The sequence below is a fragment of the Prunus persica genome, chromosome G8 (assembly GCF_000346465.2).
Source record: "Prunus persica cultivar Lovell chromosome G8, Prunus_persica_NCBIv2, whole genome shotgun sequence".
NCBI lineage: Eukaryota > Viridiplantae > Streptophyta > Magnoliopsida > Rosales > Rosaceae > Prunus > Prunus persica.
The window spans coordinates 1,821,699-1,842,759 of record NC_034016.1 but is presented as its reverse complement, the minus strand read 5'-3'; the positions used below and the strand labels follow the sequence as shown (position 1 = coordinate 1,842,759).

Below are 21,061 nucleotides of genomic sequence, written 5' to 3'. Positions count from 1 at the left end.
CATACAGCTCAAATTATACCGTCCAATAATGATTTAATTCGGTTTGATTTATATGGTAATTTTAGTTCAAAGGAATCAATCCATAATAGTTTAGTTCGGTTTGATTTATCCGTTAGTTTTAGTTCAAACCAACCGATGCTTACTGCTTAAAAATAATTGATTGAAACTAATCCAAATTATGGCATACCCACCCTATTTGTAATAATTCAAACAGAATACAAACTGATGAGGCAAAAAGAATAAAAATCTCTGATGCAGCCACTGAAAGCAACGAAGCATACCAGCAGACATTACACCTACATTGTCATTTAGAATTAATTAAATCAAAACCATCCCACACACACACACACACATTTTTTTTCTCAAAAAAGAAAAATAAATCGAAATAATGGAAAAGAAGACGCTTAAATATGTTGGAGTCAAAATTGACGTTCTTTCTTTGTCCAGGCTTCATTTTCATGTCAGCATTGACGCCTCGGGTTGGACCACCTTCCCTCTGTTTGGCGCTCCATCTGCAACTAACAGATCGAGAGAGAGAGAGGAGCTTCTCGTTGGACTTAGAAGATAGAGAAAGGGGGGAAGCTTACAAAAGGAGCCAAGCTTCTCCAGAGTCAAGTGGAAGACGAAGAAGAAGCTCTTGCTGGTTGAATGGTAGTTGGGTAGAGAGATCCTTCCCGGCCTCTTCTAGCTGGCTGGAGAAAAGCAGGCCTGAACAAAGTGAAAGAGGTGACTGAGCTCTGCCGTCTTTTTTCTTTTCTACTTAGTACTGAATGCTCAGTTTGAATCTTTTGATTTGGTAGTGCTATTTTGCTGGGTTGGTAGATTGTTTGCTTAATTTGGTTAAATTGAGCGTTGGATTTGGCTTAATTAGGAATTTACAACTCTAATTCAGTTTGGATTTTTGGGTTTAGGGATTTCTTAGCTCTTCTTCATGTTCCATTTCGGTGAAGTTCAGTTGAAATTTATACAAATTTGGGAACTTTCCATCTTTGCATCCGATATTTCCACCAATATGCCGATGAAGTTGATTCATCATTTATGTTGGCAAGGTTTTTAGATTGATTCCACAAACAAATTAGAAGAGAGGTAGTAGTTGTCGATTGGAAAGTAAAGAGAAGACAAGACAAGTAGTAAGCAGGTTTGCTTCTGTGTGGTGGTGTCACATGCTCCTTAAAATCATTTCTTTCTCATTCGCATTTGTGATATATTTACAATTAGTGTTGGTTGTAATGCTTCATGATATATTCATGCATCATCTTGCTATGTGGTTTTTTGCTACATATTTCAGCCATCTTTTGGCATATTACATGCATTTAAGCTCGTAGTTCCTCAGAAGAGCAAACAGAATAGCAAATGCTCACAGCCCCAGTAAGTCTTCAGTGGCCAAAAACAGTGAAAAAGATCAAAGACTCTTGTATAAAATCTGCCCACTTACCTTTTGTTTCTGAAAGCTGTAATATTCTCACCATTATTTTAGAGACACTTGATGCATTACATTTGATTTGGAGAACATTGGAGCCATTAAAGCAGCCAAATGGATACGGACTGTTTTCCAGTTGGAATTTTATAAAAGAAGAAGCATAAGATATCCTGCCAAAGTCGAAAACTTGTCATTAAAGAAACTTTGAAAGTAAGGGTAGACTTCTCATGTATGGGAAGACTCTACATAACCATCCAATACATGGCAGGCCTTCCACGCTGTACTTCCTCAGATTAGAGTGTTGAAAGGTTGATTCTTCTATCAGTTTTTGACTCAATCTGTCGTGTAGAAAATCATTATTGATAATTGAGAACATATTCTGCTATTTGTATAAGTGTAGTTCCATTGTTGTGGATGTATATTTACCGTTTTGTTTGTATTTTACTGTTGGCTTGGAATTATAAGTTTTCTTGTCCTTTTTCCAATTCTCCAAGTGATAAATTAGTTGCAAGCACTTAACTATGCTAATTACTCAAGTGTTAGTGACAGTTACCTTTCTTGTTGATTGAATATACAGAAGACATAATTCTCTTTGTGGCTTTGTCCTTTTTTTTATAGCTCTTTTCTTCTTTTCGCTTTTATTTTACCTGCAAGATACTTTTCACTCTTATGTGACCTGTAAAATCTGTTTGGAACCAGTCCATATGTTCTCTATGTTTCAGAATGAGTTCTCTCAGCCTATCGGTATGTCTGTGTTTGCGTGTCTGTCTCTACCTCTCTCCTTCTCCTTGTCTCTTATCTAACGAGTGTAGAAAAGAGTTGTAATTATCTTGTTAAATTTTCATGTAGGTTTTTATTTCCAATGAATCAGTTTGAAAAGAATGAAACCGACTTGGAAGGCGGAAAATTGTTAAAAGATGGAGATAAAGCAACACGAGGTAATAAGGTGGTTAAATCACAGAATCAGGCCTTGTTGGCTGGTCTTGCATATTGCATATCGTCCTGCAGCATGATATTAGTTAACAAATTTGTGCTTTCGAGCTACAATTTTGATGCTGGAATTTCTCTGATGCTGTACCAGGTAATTACATTATTGATTTTGTTTATTTCAAGTAGAGTTTGTTATGTTTTCCTCCAGATGACATCAAAGGGGGTTTTTTTTATTTATACTCAATTCTATTTAATCAAACAATTTCAGATTACTTGTCAAGATCTAACTATCTCATGGTACTTATATGGATGCAGAACCTAGTCTCAGTTATAATCGTTTCTGTGTTGAGTTTTCTGGGCATTATATCAACCGAGCCGCTAACATGGAGATTGGTTAAGGTCTGGTTGCCTGTGAATGTTATATTCGTTGGGATGCTCATTACAAGCATGTTTAGGTATGAAGTAGATAGAGTTTTTCCCATTTAAGTTCATCTTGGTGCTTAATGGAGTTTGGTAGTCTTTAATTTGTTGGACTATGAGTGTTAATATCAAATATTACATTTAATGCCAGCGTCCATCTCGTTGGTATGCAAGTTTCGTCTTGATCCTTTATAAGCAACACTTGACCTAGTCTTCTGATACAATATTTTCTGGCCACTGCCAAAAACATGCATGATACCTCACTAGTGTTTTGCAAAATATTAAAATTCTTGAAATACATGTAATGCTTATTACGTACGTTGAGTATGTATCAAAAGCACCTCAGATTTGCTGACATGAGCGTTCAGCATTGGTGTATCTTATTGTCCATGTAATGACATTAGCCTAATATGAGATGTTGACCCACATTCTTTTCTTTTGCTCTTAATGTAGTAGGTCTACATTTGTCACACCATATTTATACTCACATTCTTGTTGCATTAAATCTTGTATGATCTGGATAAGAAAAATACCGATCATGAAAGTATTCCTGGGTTTGTGGCTCTTGCAGGTGTAAATTTCTCTTTCTGCACAGTATTTTTCTCTTACTTTTCTTTATTTTTACTTAATTTCATGTTTGCAGCTTAAAGTACATCAATGTAGCAATGGTCACGGTCCTAAAGAATGTTACCAATGTGATAACTGCTATTGGTGAAATGTATCTATTCCAAAAGCACCATGACAGCAGAGTATGGGCTGCTTTGTTTCTAATGGTATGTTTGATAAGTCAGAATGTGAATTGAGATTCAGATGTTGATACATGTTTCAATTGGGATTTAAAATAACAAAATTAACTTAAGTTTTCATCTTGCAATTGCTGGCTTGATGCTTTACTGAGTGTTCTTCTCTAGTCTTGCCTTGCCTTTCTATTTTCTTCTTTAATTGTCTCAGAATTTTTCCTTTTTTCTTCTTTTTCTTTTTGAAAGTTTGATTCGCATCTTAATTCATCATATTGATGTCAAGTATACCATGATGTGTGAGTATATAAATTCATTTTTCTTTTCTCTTTAGAAAAAATCCATTTTTTCAAAATTTTTTTTTTTTTAATCATATGTTTATAAATTTCTTTTTCTTTTTCTTTGGTTTGAAGCTGCCTCAATGCTTTACTGAGTGTTCTTCTCTAGTCCTGCCTTACCTTTCTATTTTCATTTTTATTTGTCTCAGAAATTTCCCTTTTTTCTTCTTTTTCTTTTTGAAAGTTTGATTCACATCTTAATTCATCATATTGATGTCAAGAATACCATGATGGGTGAGTATATAAATACATTTTTTTTCTTTAGAAAAATCCATTTTTTCAAAATTAATTTTTTTTAATCATATGTTTATAAATTTCTTTTTCTTTTTCTTTGGTTTGGAGCTTGGTGATGAATATATGAATTGAAGACCAAATCAGACTGCATGTGTGGGGTGTAGTTAATTGTTTAAATTCTGGTTTTGATGATAGCATCAAGCCAAATCAACTAGGACAAAACATTTGTTGAATAGGTGAAAATATTAACTTCCAGGAGTCTGCCGGCAACACTTCTATGTTTGATGCTTTATCATAGTTCTCTAATTGTGGGGGGTTGATGTCCTTCGGGGTAAGTGGATGCTGTGTGGGTACACTTGCGTACACGTGTGCATGCATGTTCATTATTCATAGCAATATTTTCGTTGATGGCAACCTAATGCTATTCATGCCTGCGGACGCCGCATCTCAATATGAATTTATTTGAAGATGTTTTTGGGTATCATAAGAATATATTAATGAGTTCTCATATGATAATGATATGGTTTGACATGGTTTTAAATCTAACCTGTGCAGATAATTTCAGCAATTTCTGGAGGCGTGACTGATTTATCTTTCCATGCCGTCGGCTATGCATGGCAAATCATTAACTGTTTCTTGACTGCATCATATTCTGTGAGTAAATAACATGAAGTTTCAATCTGTTCTGTACACTTTAGAATCCCATTAGTCTTTAATTTTCCCACTTTTGCATATAAGCTTGTATATATGGCAAAATTTTATTTTAGTTTATTGTTTCATGACAGAACTTCATATAAAGTATATTAGATAACTACCACATTACAGATTCCTTTATCTGTTATGTGGTTCTTGATATCTCTCCCCCCCAGAAGAAGTTGTTAGCAATAAGAATATGAATTAGGAAGCTACGTGATAATTTGTTTTTAGATCTACCTTGATGAGAATTCTTTTCATATTTATGAAAAATTGAAGTCTTTGAGTGTTAATAGTGGTCATTACTAATTATAAGAGGCATTGCCAGAACTAATTATAGACAATAAAAATCATGTTTCTCATGTGGAATAACAATATCCTTTTACCGGCATTCTGATTTGATCCAACACCGTCTAAATCTTTTCAGTTTCCTTCTTGCATATCAGAGGTCCTGTACCCTTCTAATATTGAGTTAACAAGATTTTTACTTTTATAGTGCAAAATCAACAAGATGTCAGAATTGAACTTTGTTCTTGTTTCTAAAATTTTGAGTGCTTTCTTGTAATTTCTTGGTCTGTGTGCTGACTTTCTTCTAACTTGTTATGTAGCTTATTTATTATTATTATTTTTTAATGTTTTGGCAGCTGACTCTACGTAGGGTCATGGATACAGCAAAGCTTGTTACAAAATCTGGAAAGCTGAATGAGTTTTCAATGGTCTTGCTAAATAACACTCTTTCTCTGCCTTTGGGGATTGTGCTTATTTTTGTTTTCAGGGAGGTTGATTATCTCTTTACAACGTGAGTATTCTGTTTGCTCTGCTTTGATATTACTTCCCCGCTTCTTTGTTGCTTTGCAAGGTGTGGGGTTGGGCTACACGTATATGTTTCTCTCTACCTCTCTTTCTGCATGCCGTTGCCTCTCCACGTGCAGGATGTGGCTACATGTGATGTGAGGGAGGGTGTTAGCTTGATGTACGTCATTGGCCTAATCCCTAGCAACTAAAGTTCTTAAGGTCTAGTGGTTGTCTAATATATGCCACATCTACCACCAGAGTGTCTACTGTGTTATATTGATGTAATTAATTTTTTTTTATTAACAATAAAGATGGATGGTTGTAGTCTAAATTATATGCTTGCGAGTTATGAGTTTAGCCATAGTTCATAATTTAATGTGTGGGAGGGTTATCAAAGCCCTTCTCCTATCTAAGGTCATTTTGGTCAATGTAGTTAAAACTTTGGATGTTTTTGGAGATATATAGAAGTATGGAAACTCCTACAATACAAAGGAAAGTGCAAATCAGCTAGTGAAAGAGGAATAACTTGCATAGACACACACACACACACACACCTTCTTTAGAATTTGTCATATTGAATATTGAATTAGAATCTATATGATAGGTGTGGACAGAAAGCTTGCAACTACCACTTTACAATGTCGTTCGATTAGGTTCCTATTATTCTGTATTCTTCCTTTCCTGCCTGTTCCCCTCCTGAAATATTTATCAAAGTGTGAAATATTTCACACGGACTACACTGTCTCTAATATATGGTATAGTAATTTAAAAATATTCATGAAGTACTCCAAAGTTTGTTTTGTCATCGTTGGTTTTATTTTGTTATTGTTTTCTGCCTGAAACTGCAATGACTAGCTAATAATGTGTATGCAAGCCCATTTAGCTATGACTGATGTCTAGAATTACCATGTGGGATGTCTACTTGTCAACAGAAAAACAGGAAGAACAAAAGTTTTTACATTTGTTTTTCTTATAAATTTTTGTTTTCTTTTATCCTATTGAATCTAATGAAGGTTGAATTAAAATGGCAGACCACTTTTGAGGTTACCAACCTTCTGGATGGTAATGACGCTAAGTGGATTTTTAGGTCTTGCAATCAGCTTCACATCTATGTGGTTTCTTCATCAAACAGGTGCCACCACATACAGGTAAGCTGAATGTAGCTGATGCATGGTATGACATTTGTAGGGTTCCGACCTGGTTTAAATGAGACTTTGATTACTGAGCTTAAACCCTTGATACGTTATTCTTAGCTTTCAAATTTATAAGTGAATTTTTTTTTAATGAAACTTTTGAAGCCTGGTGCAATAAGTTTAAAATCCCTTTTTCCAGGCTGAATGGATCATCAGCATTGATTTCTTTTGTTACATAGCATAATCTGGCCAGCTTGATATCTTACAGTTGTGGTTGATGTAGCCTGACACTTCCCAAAGCTGGAAAATATACACTAGGAATGCCCAGTTATGTAATAAGACTTAACCAATTTAAAACAACCCCATATTTATATTTATATGTGAAAATCGTTTCGTGTTAGTTTTGTGTTGTCGGTTTAGCATATGATTATATTGCTATGCTTATTTCGAATAAGGAGGTGTTAGTGACATCTCTAATGACTGCTCAATGTCTGCAGCCTTGTGGGGTCGCTGAATAAGATCCCTCTATCTGTTGCTGGTATCCTACTTTTCAAAGTCCCGACCAGTTTAGAGAACTCCGCTAGCATTTTCTTTGGTAAGTTCTCTCAACTAGACTGGCTTCAGAATGTGATGTACTACTTTATTACTTTGCAAAGACAATAGAGTTTTGTAGCATTAACCATAACAAATTGCAATTTGGTAGGTCTTGTGGCTGGAGTATTTTTCGCCAGAGCCAAAATGCGGGAGAGATCTCAATCCTGAACTGTTATAACTAGTTATTATTTGATGACAACCAAGTTTTTCACTGTGTGAAAGCTGCATCCGGCTGCCTTAATATCTCATTCTTCAATTGTGGGAAATCATTTTATAGATTCTCATGAAGTCTCAAAGAAGATTCTGCTGGGCATTAGGAAAACTTCCATTCAACTTCATCAGGCCATCTGGAGATGTTGTGTACCAAAACTTACCGCTAATTTTTTCACCAATCTGTATTTTGTTGTGTAACTCATTACTCTGTATCATCTTTGCTAGTCTTATACAAACAATTATTCCGAAACTCGTGCTAAATTGGGAGAAAAATGATCTCCCTAAGATAATGTTGGCAAAAAAAAAAAAAAAAATGTTTTCAGGTATATGCTATTTCTGTATAGAACAAAGTTGAAAGCTTGTATAGAAGATGCGTTTATTGGTATGAGTTAGGCCAGTGAGCCCGCCTTCTCGCATCTTAGTTTGAGTCCCAAATTAGATTAATTTAAAGTTGTTTAAACTATCAATTGTATTAACAAAAGAAAGTATTGTGTCGCTCATTGTAATTTCAAATAAGTATGAAATTGGAAATAAAAGAGCATTAAAATGCTGGGTAAGAGTGTTTTAAATAGCGGATTTGTCGAGCTTCATGGTGTCTCGGAATTCTTTTTCAGACATAGCGGACTATCTTTGCAGAAGTGTCAAATAGCGTCGTGTAAGCTATATCGCAGTCGCACTATCGCATTGATGCGGGTTATGGAATTGATCTCTTTTTGAAAGAGAAAAAAATGTCTAAAATGACGTTGATGGGTGTTGCTTCTGAAAAACAAACCATAAACCTCAAATTTACCTAAAAATTGACACAGATCCATGAAATTGAAGGTCATACTTGATGTTTCTAATCGATAGGTGTTGCCTTTCCTCTATATTATGTCTTATTTTTTATAGTTATAATATTTCTATTCATAAATAGCTTACGCAACAACGCGTCAATGCTTACACTACATTATAACTTACATAATTTACGACCCAATTCGCGATGTAAGACAAACTTTGGGTTGATATAAAAACTACTTCCAAGAAAAATGTGATAACGTACTACTTAAGATGTTTTGCTCCAATTATTGTTTGGTTGTGAAACACAGTTTCTTGAAGGACTTGGAAGAAGCTCAAAGAAATAGCATCAGTTTTACTAAATCAAAAATATTACTGGACTTTCAGACCAAGAGAATTATAAATATTACTAAATAAAAAACTAATTGATAAAAATATTGCCTGTGCAAGAATTAATTATAAAGAAAATCGCAACCACTGAGAAATGCCAACCTTATCATCTTGAATCACAGTCATAGCATAGTCAGGAGGAGAAAACAAAAAACAAAAAACCAAAATGGCTAGATGTCCATATAACTTAAAGACTTTTACCAGCTGCTTTTCAAGGAAAAAAATTGTAAAGATTGTTTTCTTTTTTCCTCATTTTTTTAAAAATAAAATTGTTACACGACTTATTGTGTATAACTTTGTCTCAAGCCCAATCATCTGATAATATTTTATTTATTAAATAAAAGCTGAAGTCATAGTCACAATTTAATACTTAAACACAGATTATACACACAACCCTAAAAAATAATTATAAAAAAAGATTATATACAATCCGTTACACGAGAAATGTTATCCTTCTGTAAGTCAATACGCAATTTTCAATAGGAAAAAGAAAAGTGCTTTTGAGAGTGTTTGAGAGTGTTTCTAGATGGGTCAAAAGTGCTTTATAACAATTAAAAGTGCTTTTGACAATGTTTGGCAAAAAAATTAGAAGTGTTGCTTCTTCAAGAAGTACTCTCTTGTGCTTTTCAGGAAGCACTTCGATTTTTTATGAAAACCTCAACGTGTCCGTTTAGAATTGCTTATTTAGAGTAATAAGTGATTTTTTAAAAAATTTTAGGAAGCTAGCCTGTTTAGTAAACTATAAGAAAATCACTTATTATTAAAAATTGCTGTGAGAGAAAGTTATATAAGGAAGCAACTAATGAGGTGCTTTTATTTTCTGATTATACAGGAATCAGTTTCGAATAGGTACTGGGTTTACCAACAACACAGGTTCTTAGGAATCACTTATTGTTAAAATTGTTATGGGAATCATTTTCTGATTATGCGAGAATCAGTATCAACAACACTTTTAACAAAAAGTTTACCAAACGCTAAATTGCTTTCTCTCATAGCAAATTTGACAACGATTATTTTAACATCACAGCAATGCCAAACTAGACAAACGTCTTTATAATAAAAACGCTTTTACTAAAAGTGCTTATAAACAAAATGGCTTCTTAAAAAAGCAGTCTCAAACGAGAAGTTCAAATTCCAGTCCTTGACTTTTATTTCACTAAATTTACCTTCAGATTAATTATACTTCCTTGATGAATTAGGACAAGAATCACATTTTCTGCCAACCAACATGTCCAAAATGTAATTTCAACCACATTGAAACATTAACAAATCAAATTATAATTTAAAAATATTAAACTTGACTAGGAAGGCATGGTACAAGCTATGACATTAATGCCCTTGTCCTTTATCCAATATCCGTAACTTAATTACTGTGACAGTTTAGGATATTGATATGCAGTGCAGTACTAATGATTACAATGGCACTACTTTTCTTTGCTTTTTCCCTTCTTTTTATTGATTTTTTTTTTCACACCTTTTCTTGATGACATCACTATATCAATGGCTAAAAGTCAAGCTCCTAGGCAATACCAAACAAGGCAAAGGAAATAAAAATGAAGTTACCTCATAATTCTGAAACTTGCTCTTAAATACAACTCTTCTCCTTAGGCCTAGAAGGAAGCCAAGATTAAATTTTACAGAGGAAAATCATGGGCAGCTTAACAGAAGAAGACCTTATGCAAATGGTGAGAGATTTCCATGAATCAGACTCATCAGCTCCACCACCCAACTCATTATCATCTTCACAGCCCCTCTCTCCTCCTCATCAATCCAAATATCTCACTTTACAGGTCTCTTCTGTTTTTCTAAAGCTTCCTTTTACTACTGTATATGTACATTTCTCGTCCTTCTTTTTTGGTAATTAATTTTATGCTGGTTTTTTATTTTATTTTTGAAAGGAGATAATATGGAGGGCGACAGATTGTGAGATTGAGATTCTTGAGAAAGTGTTGATGTATTTGAGGAACACTGAGACTTTGATGGAACCCAACAATCTGAAAAACAAATGGGTTGTGATGAAACTAAAAAAGGATGGTTATGAAGCCTCCCTTTGCAAAACTTCATGGGTTTCTTCTTTTAGGCTCTCTGAAGGTACTCTGTCTCTGTCTCTCTCCCTCTCTGTCTGAAAATTTCATTTGTTTTTAAAAACCCATTTCTGGTTTTGATGGGTTAATTTTTTTGTTTTGTTTAAGTTTGTCAAATTACAGGTGATTATGAATATGTTGATGTAATGATGAAGGACAAGAACAATGTCAAAGTGACAAGGCTTATAGTGGACATGGATTTCAGGTCTCAATTTGAACTGGCAAGACCTACACAAAACTACAAGCAGCTCAAAGACACTCTGCCCACCATCTTTGTTGGGACAGAAGAAAAGCTTGACAAAATTATATCTCTGCTTTGCCCAGCTGCAAAACAATCTCTCAAGGAGAATGGCCTCCGTGTTCCTCCTTGGAGAAAAGCCAAGTACATGCAATCCAAGTGGCTCTCCAAAGATTGCAAGAAAGTCTCAATCAATATGGAAACGGGAATTATGGATCATAAGAGTGAACCCCAATTTACAACTACTCATTGATCCCAGCAAAATTAGTACTAATTGGGCATGCCATTTTGAAGCTGCAGGGAAGAGTACAGATCAATGTTGTGATCTTGCATCTTGGACACCATTTTTAATTTTCCTTTAATTTTGATCCCCTCTCAATTTTCTTTAATTTCAGGTCAATTTTGTTGGGGCAGACGTCAAAGTTTTGTTATGTTTCCAGAGCTATTTCCTAGGTGTCTCAGAGCCAGACATTTTTGTGTTGGTTTTTTTTCACTAGTATTCTGCTCATAAGAGCCTCAGTTGCTGACTGAAATTAACTTGCTCATCAAGTCTTGAGACTGTTTTGAAGCAGAAGGAATTAATGGAGAAACGCATGCCAACATTTTGGTTTGGCCTCCTTGGTTTTTATTTTATTTATAATAATTTTGCTTTTTCCAATGAAAAATACAGAGATCCAGTATTGGAAAAATGGTTGTTTTATGTTGTTCCAATTGGGACATTTCCCTAGACTTTTGGACAAGTGTAAAAGGTCTCTGATCCAATGGCATTTGTCTCTTGTGACAAAAGGAGAGAGAGAGAGAGAGAGACTTGGGATCCAAGTCTAAATCAGACAGATAGACAGACTGGAAAAATAAGAAATAAATCTAACAAGTAGCTTCTGTTTCCATGCTTATCCAGAAGAATCACTAGGTATAAGGGGGAGAAAATGATAGTAAATAATGAAGAAAAAGCCTTGATGAGACCCAAACAATTAAATTAATTTTTTTGTATTCGTGTCAAATTATGATTAACGGAGAAATGATAACGGAAGTAACCAAGTATTTCTTTTTAACAATGCTTAATTAAAAAAAATATTAATTTTATTGTTTCTATACAAGTGAATTTGAAGGAGAATAGAACTTAGGACCTCAAATGTAATACTAAATGCTCTTAAACGTTTTTCTCGCAAGAGAAGAGAAAATTATAGGACAAAACTTAGCATCTCTAAAAGTCGTAATTGTGTAATTAGCAGCCTTCTTGACTTGTGCTGTGTTCGTTCGATACCTTTTTTTTCTTTTTTGTAAGGAATAAAAAAAAACTTTAATAATAGTTTTTAGAAAAGAGTTGCAATCGTACAATCAGGAGCCTTCTTGACTTGTGCTGTGTTCAGCACCTTTTTTTTCCGTAAGGAATAAAAAAAATACTTCAGTCATATTTAAGATTTTTAATGAAAAAAAAAAAGAACTTAGTATAATCTTTTGCTTCATAATGTGTTGAAATAGCTGTCGATATTATTGAAGTCATTAATGAGGATCCAGAAGATGATAACAAATGTCAAAAGGGTTTTGGTGAAAGTTTAAAAGCTCCCATTTTATGTGGTGTGATAAGATTGCTATCTATTAGTTTGTATTGGACGTGACAATATTCGAAATTATTTTTCTTAACTATGACACAAAATATTAATAAATCGTACCCTACTTCCGTGGATCTACGATTGGACTTAAATTAATGTTTTTTATTATAAAGGTTCTATAGTTTTTTGGATTGTTGTGTTTTGTTTTAAGTGTAGGCAATCTATAGTCTTCTTTGCTGATGTGAGCATTTTCTTTCTCTGAATTTTATTTTTTTTTTGGTCGAAGGAACTTTCCAACTATTGACAACATTATTTCTCCTTTTTTTTAAATTTTTTCTTCAAAAGAATTTGGAGTCCCAGATGAATTGGCATTTATAGGAGCATTTTCACCCTATTTGTTACGGCAAAAGGTAAGAGGAGGCAATTACTATTACTATTCACATGTTAGATTTCGAATAAGATTTTCAGTTGCTAGTATTGCGCCATGTGTCTTCTCTATCTTCTAAATTTTATTATAAAACCACACCCTCAACTCACACCAATCATTTATATCCTATCTATCATTACATTTATCAGATTTTACAAAACACATCATACTTTCAATGTCTTACATGAGGAGGTTGTTGGAGAGGGCTAAGTGAGAAAATGAAGAAAGAATCGCAAACGTGCTAAAGAAGAAAATGAGTGGGAAGCAGAAGATGATCAAGTTGTTTTAGCAGTGGATATGCTCGATCAGTCAAGCCAACACCACTGTGGTTCACAACCTGACCGTGGCCCGAACGTGGACAGACGTAGGCACTCTCGTGGTAAGAATCTCTTGAAAAATTAATTTATCCCAAATTCGTTGTACTCTAGTGTTGATTTTTTAGGGCGATATAGAATGTAGCCCCATTTGTTCAATAAAATCATGCATGATGTTTGCAATTAAGATGCACACTTCGTTCAAAAGCACGATGCTCTTAGGATTTTGGGTATTCTTTCGGAGCAAAAACTTACAGCTTCTTTACAGTTGCTTGTATATGGCGCATCTGCAGACCAAGTGAATGAGATTGCTAGGATGAGGAAATCCACTATCCTAGAGTGCTTGGTCAAATTATGTGAATGCAATCGAAACTATCTACATGAGGGATTACCTCCACAAACCTATGCCTAAGGATCTCCAAAGGCTTCTACAAAAAGCAGAGAAAAGAAGTTTCTCATGCATGATTTGAAGCATCGATTGCATGCATTGTTAGTGGAATAATTGCCCAAATGCATGGCAAAGATATTATGGGAATAGAATGGGCTAAAAAAGTATCATTCTGTAGGCCGTCACATCATTTGATGCTTGGGTTTAGCATGCCTTTTTCGGAGTTGTGGGATCTCAAAATGACCTTAACGTGCTCAATCAATCCCCGATGTTCAACGATGTGTTCAGAGGACATTCCCCTCAAATCACGTATCAAATCAACAATACATTCTACTCGGGTGAATACTACCCAGCAGACGAAATTTATCCGAGATGGACGACATTCATCAAAACAATTATGCATCCCCAATCAGAGAAAGAAAAATACTTTGATGCATATTAAGAGGGTTATAGGAAAGATGTGGAAATGTGTTTTAGTATCCTCTAAGCTCGATGGGCAATCAATAGGGGGGCTGCTCGTATGTTTGATGAATAGGTACTTCAGAGCATTATGATTGCTTGCATCATCCTCCATAACATGATTGTGGAGGATAAGTATGATTATGATGAACCAAAGATGTTCGAACTTGATCCTATGAACACGACATTGATAAGAATTTATTAACGACCCATTGGAGCAAATGGACAACCCCTGGAGCACGAACCATTGATTAGATGCAGTTATTACAACAATCGTATGATTGATCGTTATACGGAAATGAAATCTTCTTATGTTCATGAAAGACGTCAAGTGGACTTGATCGAGCACTTATAGGCACTGAGAGACAATCACGGTCAATGAAGTCAAGTTTAATGCTTTGATTTTAATTCTGCTTTGTTTTGTTTGTGGTTTTTGTCATTTAACCAATCCGTGTTGCTAGGTACATCGTCACGAAAAAACCTTCTTCTCATAACATCCCTTCGTTTTTGTTTCTAAAATGCATTTGTTTCAGGGGACATTTAGCTTGTATCTATAGCCATGGTTTCCCAATATTTCTTGTCCATGTTTTGTTTGTGTGCATACTCCATTTCTCTTGCAAATGCGTCATCTCTTGCCTTGTCAGCCTCATCTCTTTTCACGTGTCTCTCAATTCTTAGTGCGCCATTGAAAGCAATTTGCTCTAAAAAAATTGCACATTCATTGTTCGAAGTGCTCATTCTCTTGGCCTTTGTCGCCTTTCTCCCAATAGGCCTCAGCTCTCTTTGGATTAGTGATTCTTTATCGATCGTCCAACTGCGAATCCGATGCCGGTGAATCGTGGAGCGGCGTCTCATTTAACACAAAGCTCGGACCCGTGGGAATAATTTTGAATCTCGGACAATTCTTCACAACCTCCCAACATTGGTGATTGTTGAAATTTTTTTTGCCTTACCCAATGGCACCGAACCACATTTGTACTTGAATAATCTATAATTAAAACAACAAATTGAAAATGCAAGAAAATATCAAAAAATTTGACATTAAATTTAATAAAACAACAATTACAAAATTTTTACCTCATTTTCAAGATTTTCGCCGCTTCGAACATTGTCCCTCGTTTTTTCCAACGCATCTCTTCATTTCCCTAACTCTTTATTCAAAAAAATTTACCTATTAACCAAGACCATTTCTGTACGAGGCGAACCCGATCTTTCATAAAATTCTTCATGAATTTTCCTCTACATATGAGAGAACTTCATCTCATTACTCGTGATCGGGCAATGACCAACTTGAACCCAATACTCACATAACAAAACATCTTTCATGGTTTTCCATAAGCTTCCGGCTTCGATGGAATAGGTCATTTGTATTTTTACACAAATGGAATTTAAAGTAGTAGAAAAATTGGTGTGAAAAGTGAATAGGAGAAGAATTTGTATGAAGATTTGGTGTGGAAAGTGAATAATATTTTGCAAGTATTTATAAATATTAAAAAATCAGAATTTTTAGGTTTTTTTTCACTTTTTTTTTTTTTCTTCTTCAATTTTTATGTAGTTGGATGGCAACGGAAAAAATTAATCACACACCCCAGGTAACGCCACTTGGTTTCTAGATATTGGAGGAAAGCACGCGCTGACGCAAAATTCAAATTTTTTTACCATTTGTGTGCTCGGTCCCCGCATGTATATCACGCACCAACAGTAAAAAAGTTTAATTTCATGCGCTGGCGTCACAGCTCTTTGACATGAGCTCAGGCTCATCTAGGCTTGGGCCTTACCTGGGTTGGTGGAGCCCATCTCTTCTCCTGACAAGATTTGAGGCCTAGAAGGCCTTTTGTCTGGGCTACATGGAAGATCATATATAACTTAATAATATTATTTCCTTTTCCTTTTATCTTTCACTTTTGATATTTAATACTTCTCGTATCATTTGTCAAACAGGGTCTAGTCTAGTAAAAAAAGACTTCGATTTGTAGACAAAAAGTCTTAAGTTCGAATTTTATGACATCTTGATTGTGTATGTGAGAAACATCTCAATTCCTAAGTTTAGACTATTACTTATACTAAGAAAAACACTTCTAGTATCATTTTATGATAAATTTTTGACTAATGTAAACTTCGTTCAAAGTCTAATCCAATGTGCATAGGCCCCCCACCCCCCTGCCCCTCCTCCTACGCTATCAAGGCCTACCTTATTTATCTTTTCCAACCAAAGCTTAAGCTTTTGGATTTAAATTCAAACCTTGTCCTCTTCTTTCATTTCATGCAACCTAAAGTAAAAATCTAGTCAAAGTAAACTCGAACTTAATTTTTCAAAGGAAATATACATGCGAAAAATACAAGTGTACTAAATTTAGTCAGTAAAATTAAGATGTGACCAACTTGATAATGACCACTGTTGGGATTCTGTGGGATGTATTGGTACTTTTCGTACCACTGCAATTATCATGATATGAACAGAGCCCTGCATCTGCAAGTTTACTATCAACTCAGAAACGTTCCCCAAAGCCAAACTTTGATGTAAGAGTCTAAATCAAGCCGTCCCAATTCATTCATTCAAGGCCTCACAGTCGATAGAAACTCTCATGTAGCTATTTCCGACTAATAACGTAATGATATTCATGATAATTTTTTTACGTATTATTGTGTTATTGGTCGGAAATAACAAAACAGTGTTATTCCCGTTATAGATAAGTTTTTTTTCCTCTCAGTCACCTCCGCAGCTGTAATTATAAATTACTGCACAATATATTTTTTATTTAAAATTATGGAACGAGAAGAAGAGAAGCAAACCAATCAATTCCATGTGGTGCATGCAATGATGTTTTTCTATTTATAGGGTGGTGGTGGTGGTGGCCGATGAGTTAAGTAGGATCTAACACACTATTTAAGTCTTGTTGTTGGTTATTTTCAGACAAGTCTCCCCTAACTCTCCTCCTAGCTAGGGCTCCTAGGCTGCTCTGCTTAATCATTTCACATTTTGAAGGCACCGAACCAAACCATTAACGTACGACATATATATATATATATATATAGACAGACTGTAGGGTTTAAGAAGATGGACAGGGTGCCAGGTTCTTGCTGCTCTTTTTTCGGCCCATACAGTTTGTCAGCTACCCACCATTGCAAAATTTAGCCACACATCTCTGTCAGTGATTAAGTGGGAAACTTAATTTGGATTTATGGCGTCATAGTGTTTAAGATTGATGTGCAGGCAGCAGGGCAAAGGCTAGCTGCCTTCCTGCCTAGACTTAAGCCATAAAAGACGAGTTGTGCTTGGCTCGGTTGTTGATGTATATTCACATCACATCAACGGCTTAATACTTTTCATTTTACGATTTGGTCAGTCCAAAAATTTCCAAATTTAGCAACAGTTCCAACGAAATTATGAAATTCGAAAATTATGAAAATATTTGAATTGAAATTAAAATGTACTTTGAAATTTTCCTAAATATATTAGAGTTTCAAGTTCGAGCTATTCACAATGTCTAATTTCATGTTAAAATATAGTGTGAACTTTCAATTTTAAGCTCATTTTGACCTTTCAAATTTTTTGGTGTGTTCAAAAGTTTAAATTATTGACGAATGGATTTTAAAATATATAAGTTTAAAAAGCTTTCTATAAAAAAAATTGAGTTTTACGAATTTATGATCAATGTTGAAATAAATTTTCATTCCAAAAGTTTTTATAATGAAAACCTTAATTCTGATCTAATGCGTCCGAAAATCAGACATATGCATTAGCATTTCTCTTTAGAATTCAAGAGATATGTAAACTTTAAATACTGATCATTCGCATACTCTCTCTAGTTCCTTGGGAGGGGCAATTGGTACCTATTGGGCCTAATGGGTATCCATTACCATCCTTTAGCATTCGCACTTCAAAATATAAACAAAAAAGGATCCAAATAACAATTTCGTTTATCAACATGTTTCATAAAAAATTCATTATGATAACAACGAACACAAGATATCTAAATTGTGAATAGAAGCTTCAAAAATAAGAACACAACACATCTAAATTTTTTATAATTTATGTGTTTTAAAATGACCTTTGAAACATTTCTCCAAAAAAAAATATTAAAAAAAATCAACTTTGGAACTGTTATTGTCACTTTAAAATATATTTCATTGATGCAATTTTCAATAACAACTTCCTTGTCAAAATAAGATACAAAAATTGAAACCGAAAGGAAATTTTTTAATATATATATTTTTTTTTAAGTTGGTTTAGCTGACTTTGTCTTTCTCAATTCCGTTATGAATTTTATAGCCTAATAAAACCAATATTGTAAATAAAAAAGCGCAAAACGATCTGGTTTTCTCAATTCCTTTATGACTCAGTTTGGCTTCATGTCAGACTTCTGGCCAGGTTGCCCTCTGCACTGTAAATTTTACTTTTACTTTTTAATTCTTTCAAATGCTCGTCCCTTCAAATAATTATGCATGGATTTTATAATATTGGGAGGGATAGTTTGCATGGTACTATCAGCACGACTGGATCAAAACTTAACACTCTCACCAAGACCTGAATTTGCAACAAGAAGCCGATACTGTAAATCTATACTTTGTTGATCTCTCACAATATCTTAAGTACAAACTACATTGATACAGTAATATAAAAAGAATAGGGAGATTTCATGTATTACAAGCTTCTTCTGAACAAGGCAAGAAAGTACATGTTAATTAAGTCATAGGGTATCCGGCTTGGTTAGCGAAAAAATTGGTGCAAAGTTGTGAGATCTCATTCTTTTCTATGCTTCTTATGGTAGGGAGGGAAACTGCTGTTAGATCTTACCCTCCAAATTTATGGGGTACAAATCCCCTTCAGTAATTACTCCAACAAAATGGTAACGAAAAGGCCGTGTGTTCTGCAGGAAGAGAGGGCGATTCTGATGAACCCTCAAGCATGTGTGGCAATTTTTGATATTATAGCTGGTGATCATATCTAAACACCCGTATACATCCACAAACACTTGTGCACATGGCTCTTGAAATGAAAGATATACAAGACCCAAAATTCAGACGGCATTGCTAGTCCGAGCTACTCTCTGAGCTTCTTCCAAATCTTTCAAGAACCTGTTTTTCCCAGCCAAACAATAATTGGAGCGGAGCATCTCATATTAGACAATTTCAATAAGCTACAGTAATTCACTAGAATAGCCTCAGACAATTACAACATATAATTAAAAACCTCCAACAGTCGATGCTTAAATACTTGTACCAAAATTTCTTAAGCAAACTGTCTACCAAGCACAACCTCCCATTGTCCAGGATTGATCAGGCGAGTGGATGCTTAATTATCATGTTCTCAAAACTTTCTAGGAACTAATATGCTAGATGAATTGTACCTATATGGAATTAGTAATGCAACCCAAAATAACCCCAAGACAAGTTAAGATTTACAGAGGCCAAAGTAATCATGCCCAAAACTCTCAAACTTGCATCCAACACAAGAAAGAAGTGGTATCAAGTCGGACCATTCAAAGCCAGTGTTAGATGTCAAAGCAGTAAGTCCAGCTAGCACAGTAATGTAAACTTCTTTTGCACTTATGATGCAAATGTTTCTGCAAAAATACAATGATGACCTGAAGCATACCTCTTAGAATTGAGAATCGCAGAACCACCAAGTATAAAACGAATTCCAGTATTCATAGAATTTTGTAAAGCTACAGAGCGAGACTCCTCGTATGTTGTTCCTCCAACAATGAAAATCACAACTTCTTGAGGCCTGCTTAGAGATAGTATGTGTCATTCAGAACATTATCCAAATTATTAACTTTTCTATCCTCACACTATCAAATTATAACTTTAACAAGATGATTTACAGGTTATTATAAATATCATAGATTTCTAGTCTGAGTCCACAAGGATGTAAACCAGACAAAATGAAGTGGGGTGGGGGGATGGTAGAATCAAAGTCGAGCAACTTGACAGGAAAGGCAAAATGATGACTGAGCAGCTCATAATTAGTAATTAGTCACAGTCGGGCTTACATCTGAGTCATCTGATATATCTAGAGAAACCAGCAAGAAAAATTATGAATAGAAGCAATCATGAAAACCACAGTGATTAAGTCCACTAGACAGCCAGCCTGCCTACAGGTTGAGGTGGCATGGCCTTCTCAATGATCTCCTGATTAGTAACCTAAATATTGATGTCAATAAGCACTCAGCTTGTATAGAACAGCACAGAAGAAATGGGCTCCAGGCAGTGTCAAAGTGCAGGAGCTTCACTTCAATGTTCCTTGCGGTTAGACTCTTGAAGACACGAATTTCTTAAAGTAGTAAACTCCTCTCTAATCACCACACCTATACTACTTAAAATTCGGGACATGTGAGGTTGCATCAATTGAGCCCATCTACATCCTAAAGAGTAAACAAGGGCTAAAAGTTTGACATTCTCATCATATTTCTGATCAAATGAATAACAACAGCAGTAAATGACAACATTTTGTGCCGCTAAAACTCTTTCTTTTTTTAAGCTTACAAAGCATCCCATTTCATAGGGTCATTGGTACATGGCTCTGGAATGATCCATTAATATACTTCGTAACTCTAAAAACATAATTTATGACACATAATACACTAATAATCTGACCTAGAGAGACTCAAAGACAAGGAACCTTTAGATATATGTGTAACTTGCATTTATTACATAAGGCCATTCCCGATGGTTGGGGCTCTAAAAGAGGTTGATAGAGCCTCATTTAGAGCTCTGGTAGAATCTTTGGGGCTCTAAAGGCATCTCTTCTCACAGTGAGAGGCTCTATATTAGGGGTTTGATGTTTTTTTTTATGATGTAGGTGTTATTTTTTATTACCTTATTTATGTTAGTTTTTTTTTTGTGAACATTTCAACCAAAAAAAAAATAATTTGGACAAAATTTGAAAACATGGTTTTTTTTAATTTAATTTGCCGTTAGACT

At 34.8% G+C, this 21,061-nt stretch overlaps 3 protein-coding genes across 4 annotated transcripts in view; 2 read left to right on the top strand and 1 right to left on the bottom strand.

The window, feature by feature from the left end:
- On the top strand, window positions 413-7,895 carry LOC18766574 (GDP-mannose transporter GONST1). The gene is made up of 9 exons (XM_007200307.2): window positions 413-726; window positions 2,270-2,501; window positions 2,666-2,805; window positions 3,414-3,543; window positions 4,635-4,733; window positions 5,417-5,571; window positions 6,599-6,715; window positions 7,198-7,295; window positions 7,404-7,895. The coding sequence occupies exons 2-9, from the start codon at window positions 2,283-2,285 to the stop codon at window positions 7,460-7,462; spliced, it is 1,017 nt and encodes a 338-aa protein (XP_007200369.1). The 5' UTR covers window positions 413-726; window positions 2,270-2,282; the 3' UTR covers window positions 7,463-7,895.
- On the top strand, window positions 10,143-11,621 carry LOC18767823. 2 transcript variants are annotated; one of them, XM_020570619.1, is made up of 3 exons: window positions 10,143-10,461; window positions 10,570-10,762; window positions 10,879-11,621. In XM_020570619.1, exons 1-3 carry the CDS (start codon window positions 10,321-10,323, stop codon window positions 11,244-11,246), a joined length of 702 nt encoding a protein of 233 aa, XP_020426208.1. In that variant the 5' UTR covers window positions 10,143-10,320; the 3' UTR covers window positions 11,247-11,621. The 2 variants fall into 2 exon arrangements, with proteins under 2 accessions (XP_020426208.1, XP_020426207.1); XM_020570618.1 differs by having other exon boundaries at window positions 10,864-11,621.
- The window catches only part of LOC18766185 (vacuolar protein sorting-associated protein 45 homolog), a 7,749-nt gene continuing 5,355 nt past the window's right edge, over window positions 18,668-21,061 (bottom strand). Inside the window, exons 12-13 of the mRNA XM_020570448.1 lie at window positions 19,734-19,865; window positions 18,668-19,213 (exon numbers count right to left, since the gene is read on the bottom strand). Coding sequence (XP_020426037.1) covers window positions 19,156-19,213; window positions 19,734-19,865 — 190 coding nt within the window. The 3' untranslated portion in view covers window positions 18,668-19,155. The remainder of the gene's footprint in view (window positions 19,214-19,733; window positions 19,866-21,061) is intronic.

What these genes read in the sequence shown, in the direction of transcription:
- LOC18767823 (XM_020570618.1), top strand. Translation starts at nt 10,321, where the DNA reads ATGGGCAGCTTAACAGAAGAAGACCTTATGCAAATGGTGAGAGATTTC. An exon ending in CCAAATATCTCACTTTACAG is followed by an intron (nt 10,462 to 10,569) that starts GTCTCTTCTGTT and finishes TATTTTTGAAAG; the next exon opens with GAGATAATATGGAGGGCGAC. An exon ending in TTCTTTTAGGCTCTCTGAAG is followed by an intron (nt 10,763 to 10,863) that starts GTACTCTGTCTC and finishes GTTTTGTTTAAG; the next exon opens with TTTGTCAAATTACAGGTGAT.
- LOC18766574 (XM_007200307.2), top strand. Translation starts at nt 2,283, where the DNA reads ATGAATCAGTTTGAAAAGAATGAAACCGACTTGGAAGGCGGAAAATTG. An exon ending in CTCATTACAAGCATGTTTAG is followed by an intron (nt 2,806 to 3,413) that starts GTATGAAGTAGA and finishes TCATGTTTGCAG; the next exon opens with CTTAAAGTACATCAATGTAG. An exon ending in CTCCGCTAGCATTTTCTTTG is followed by an intron (nt 7,296 to 7,403) that starts GTAAGTTCTCTC and finishes GCAATTTGGTAG; the next exon opens with GTCTTGTGGCTGGAGTATTT.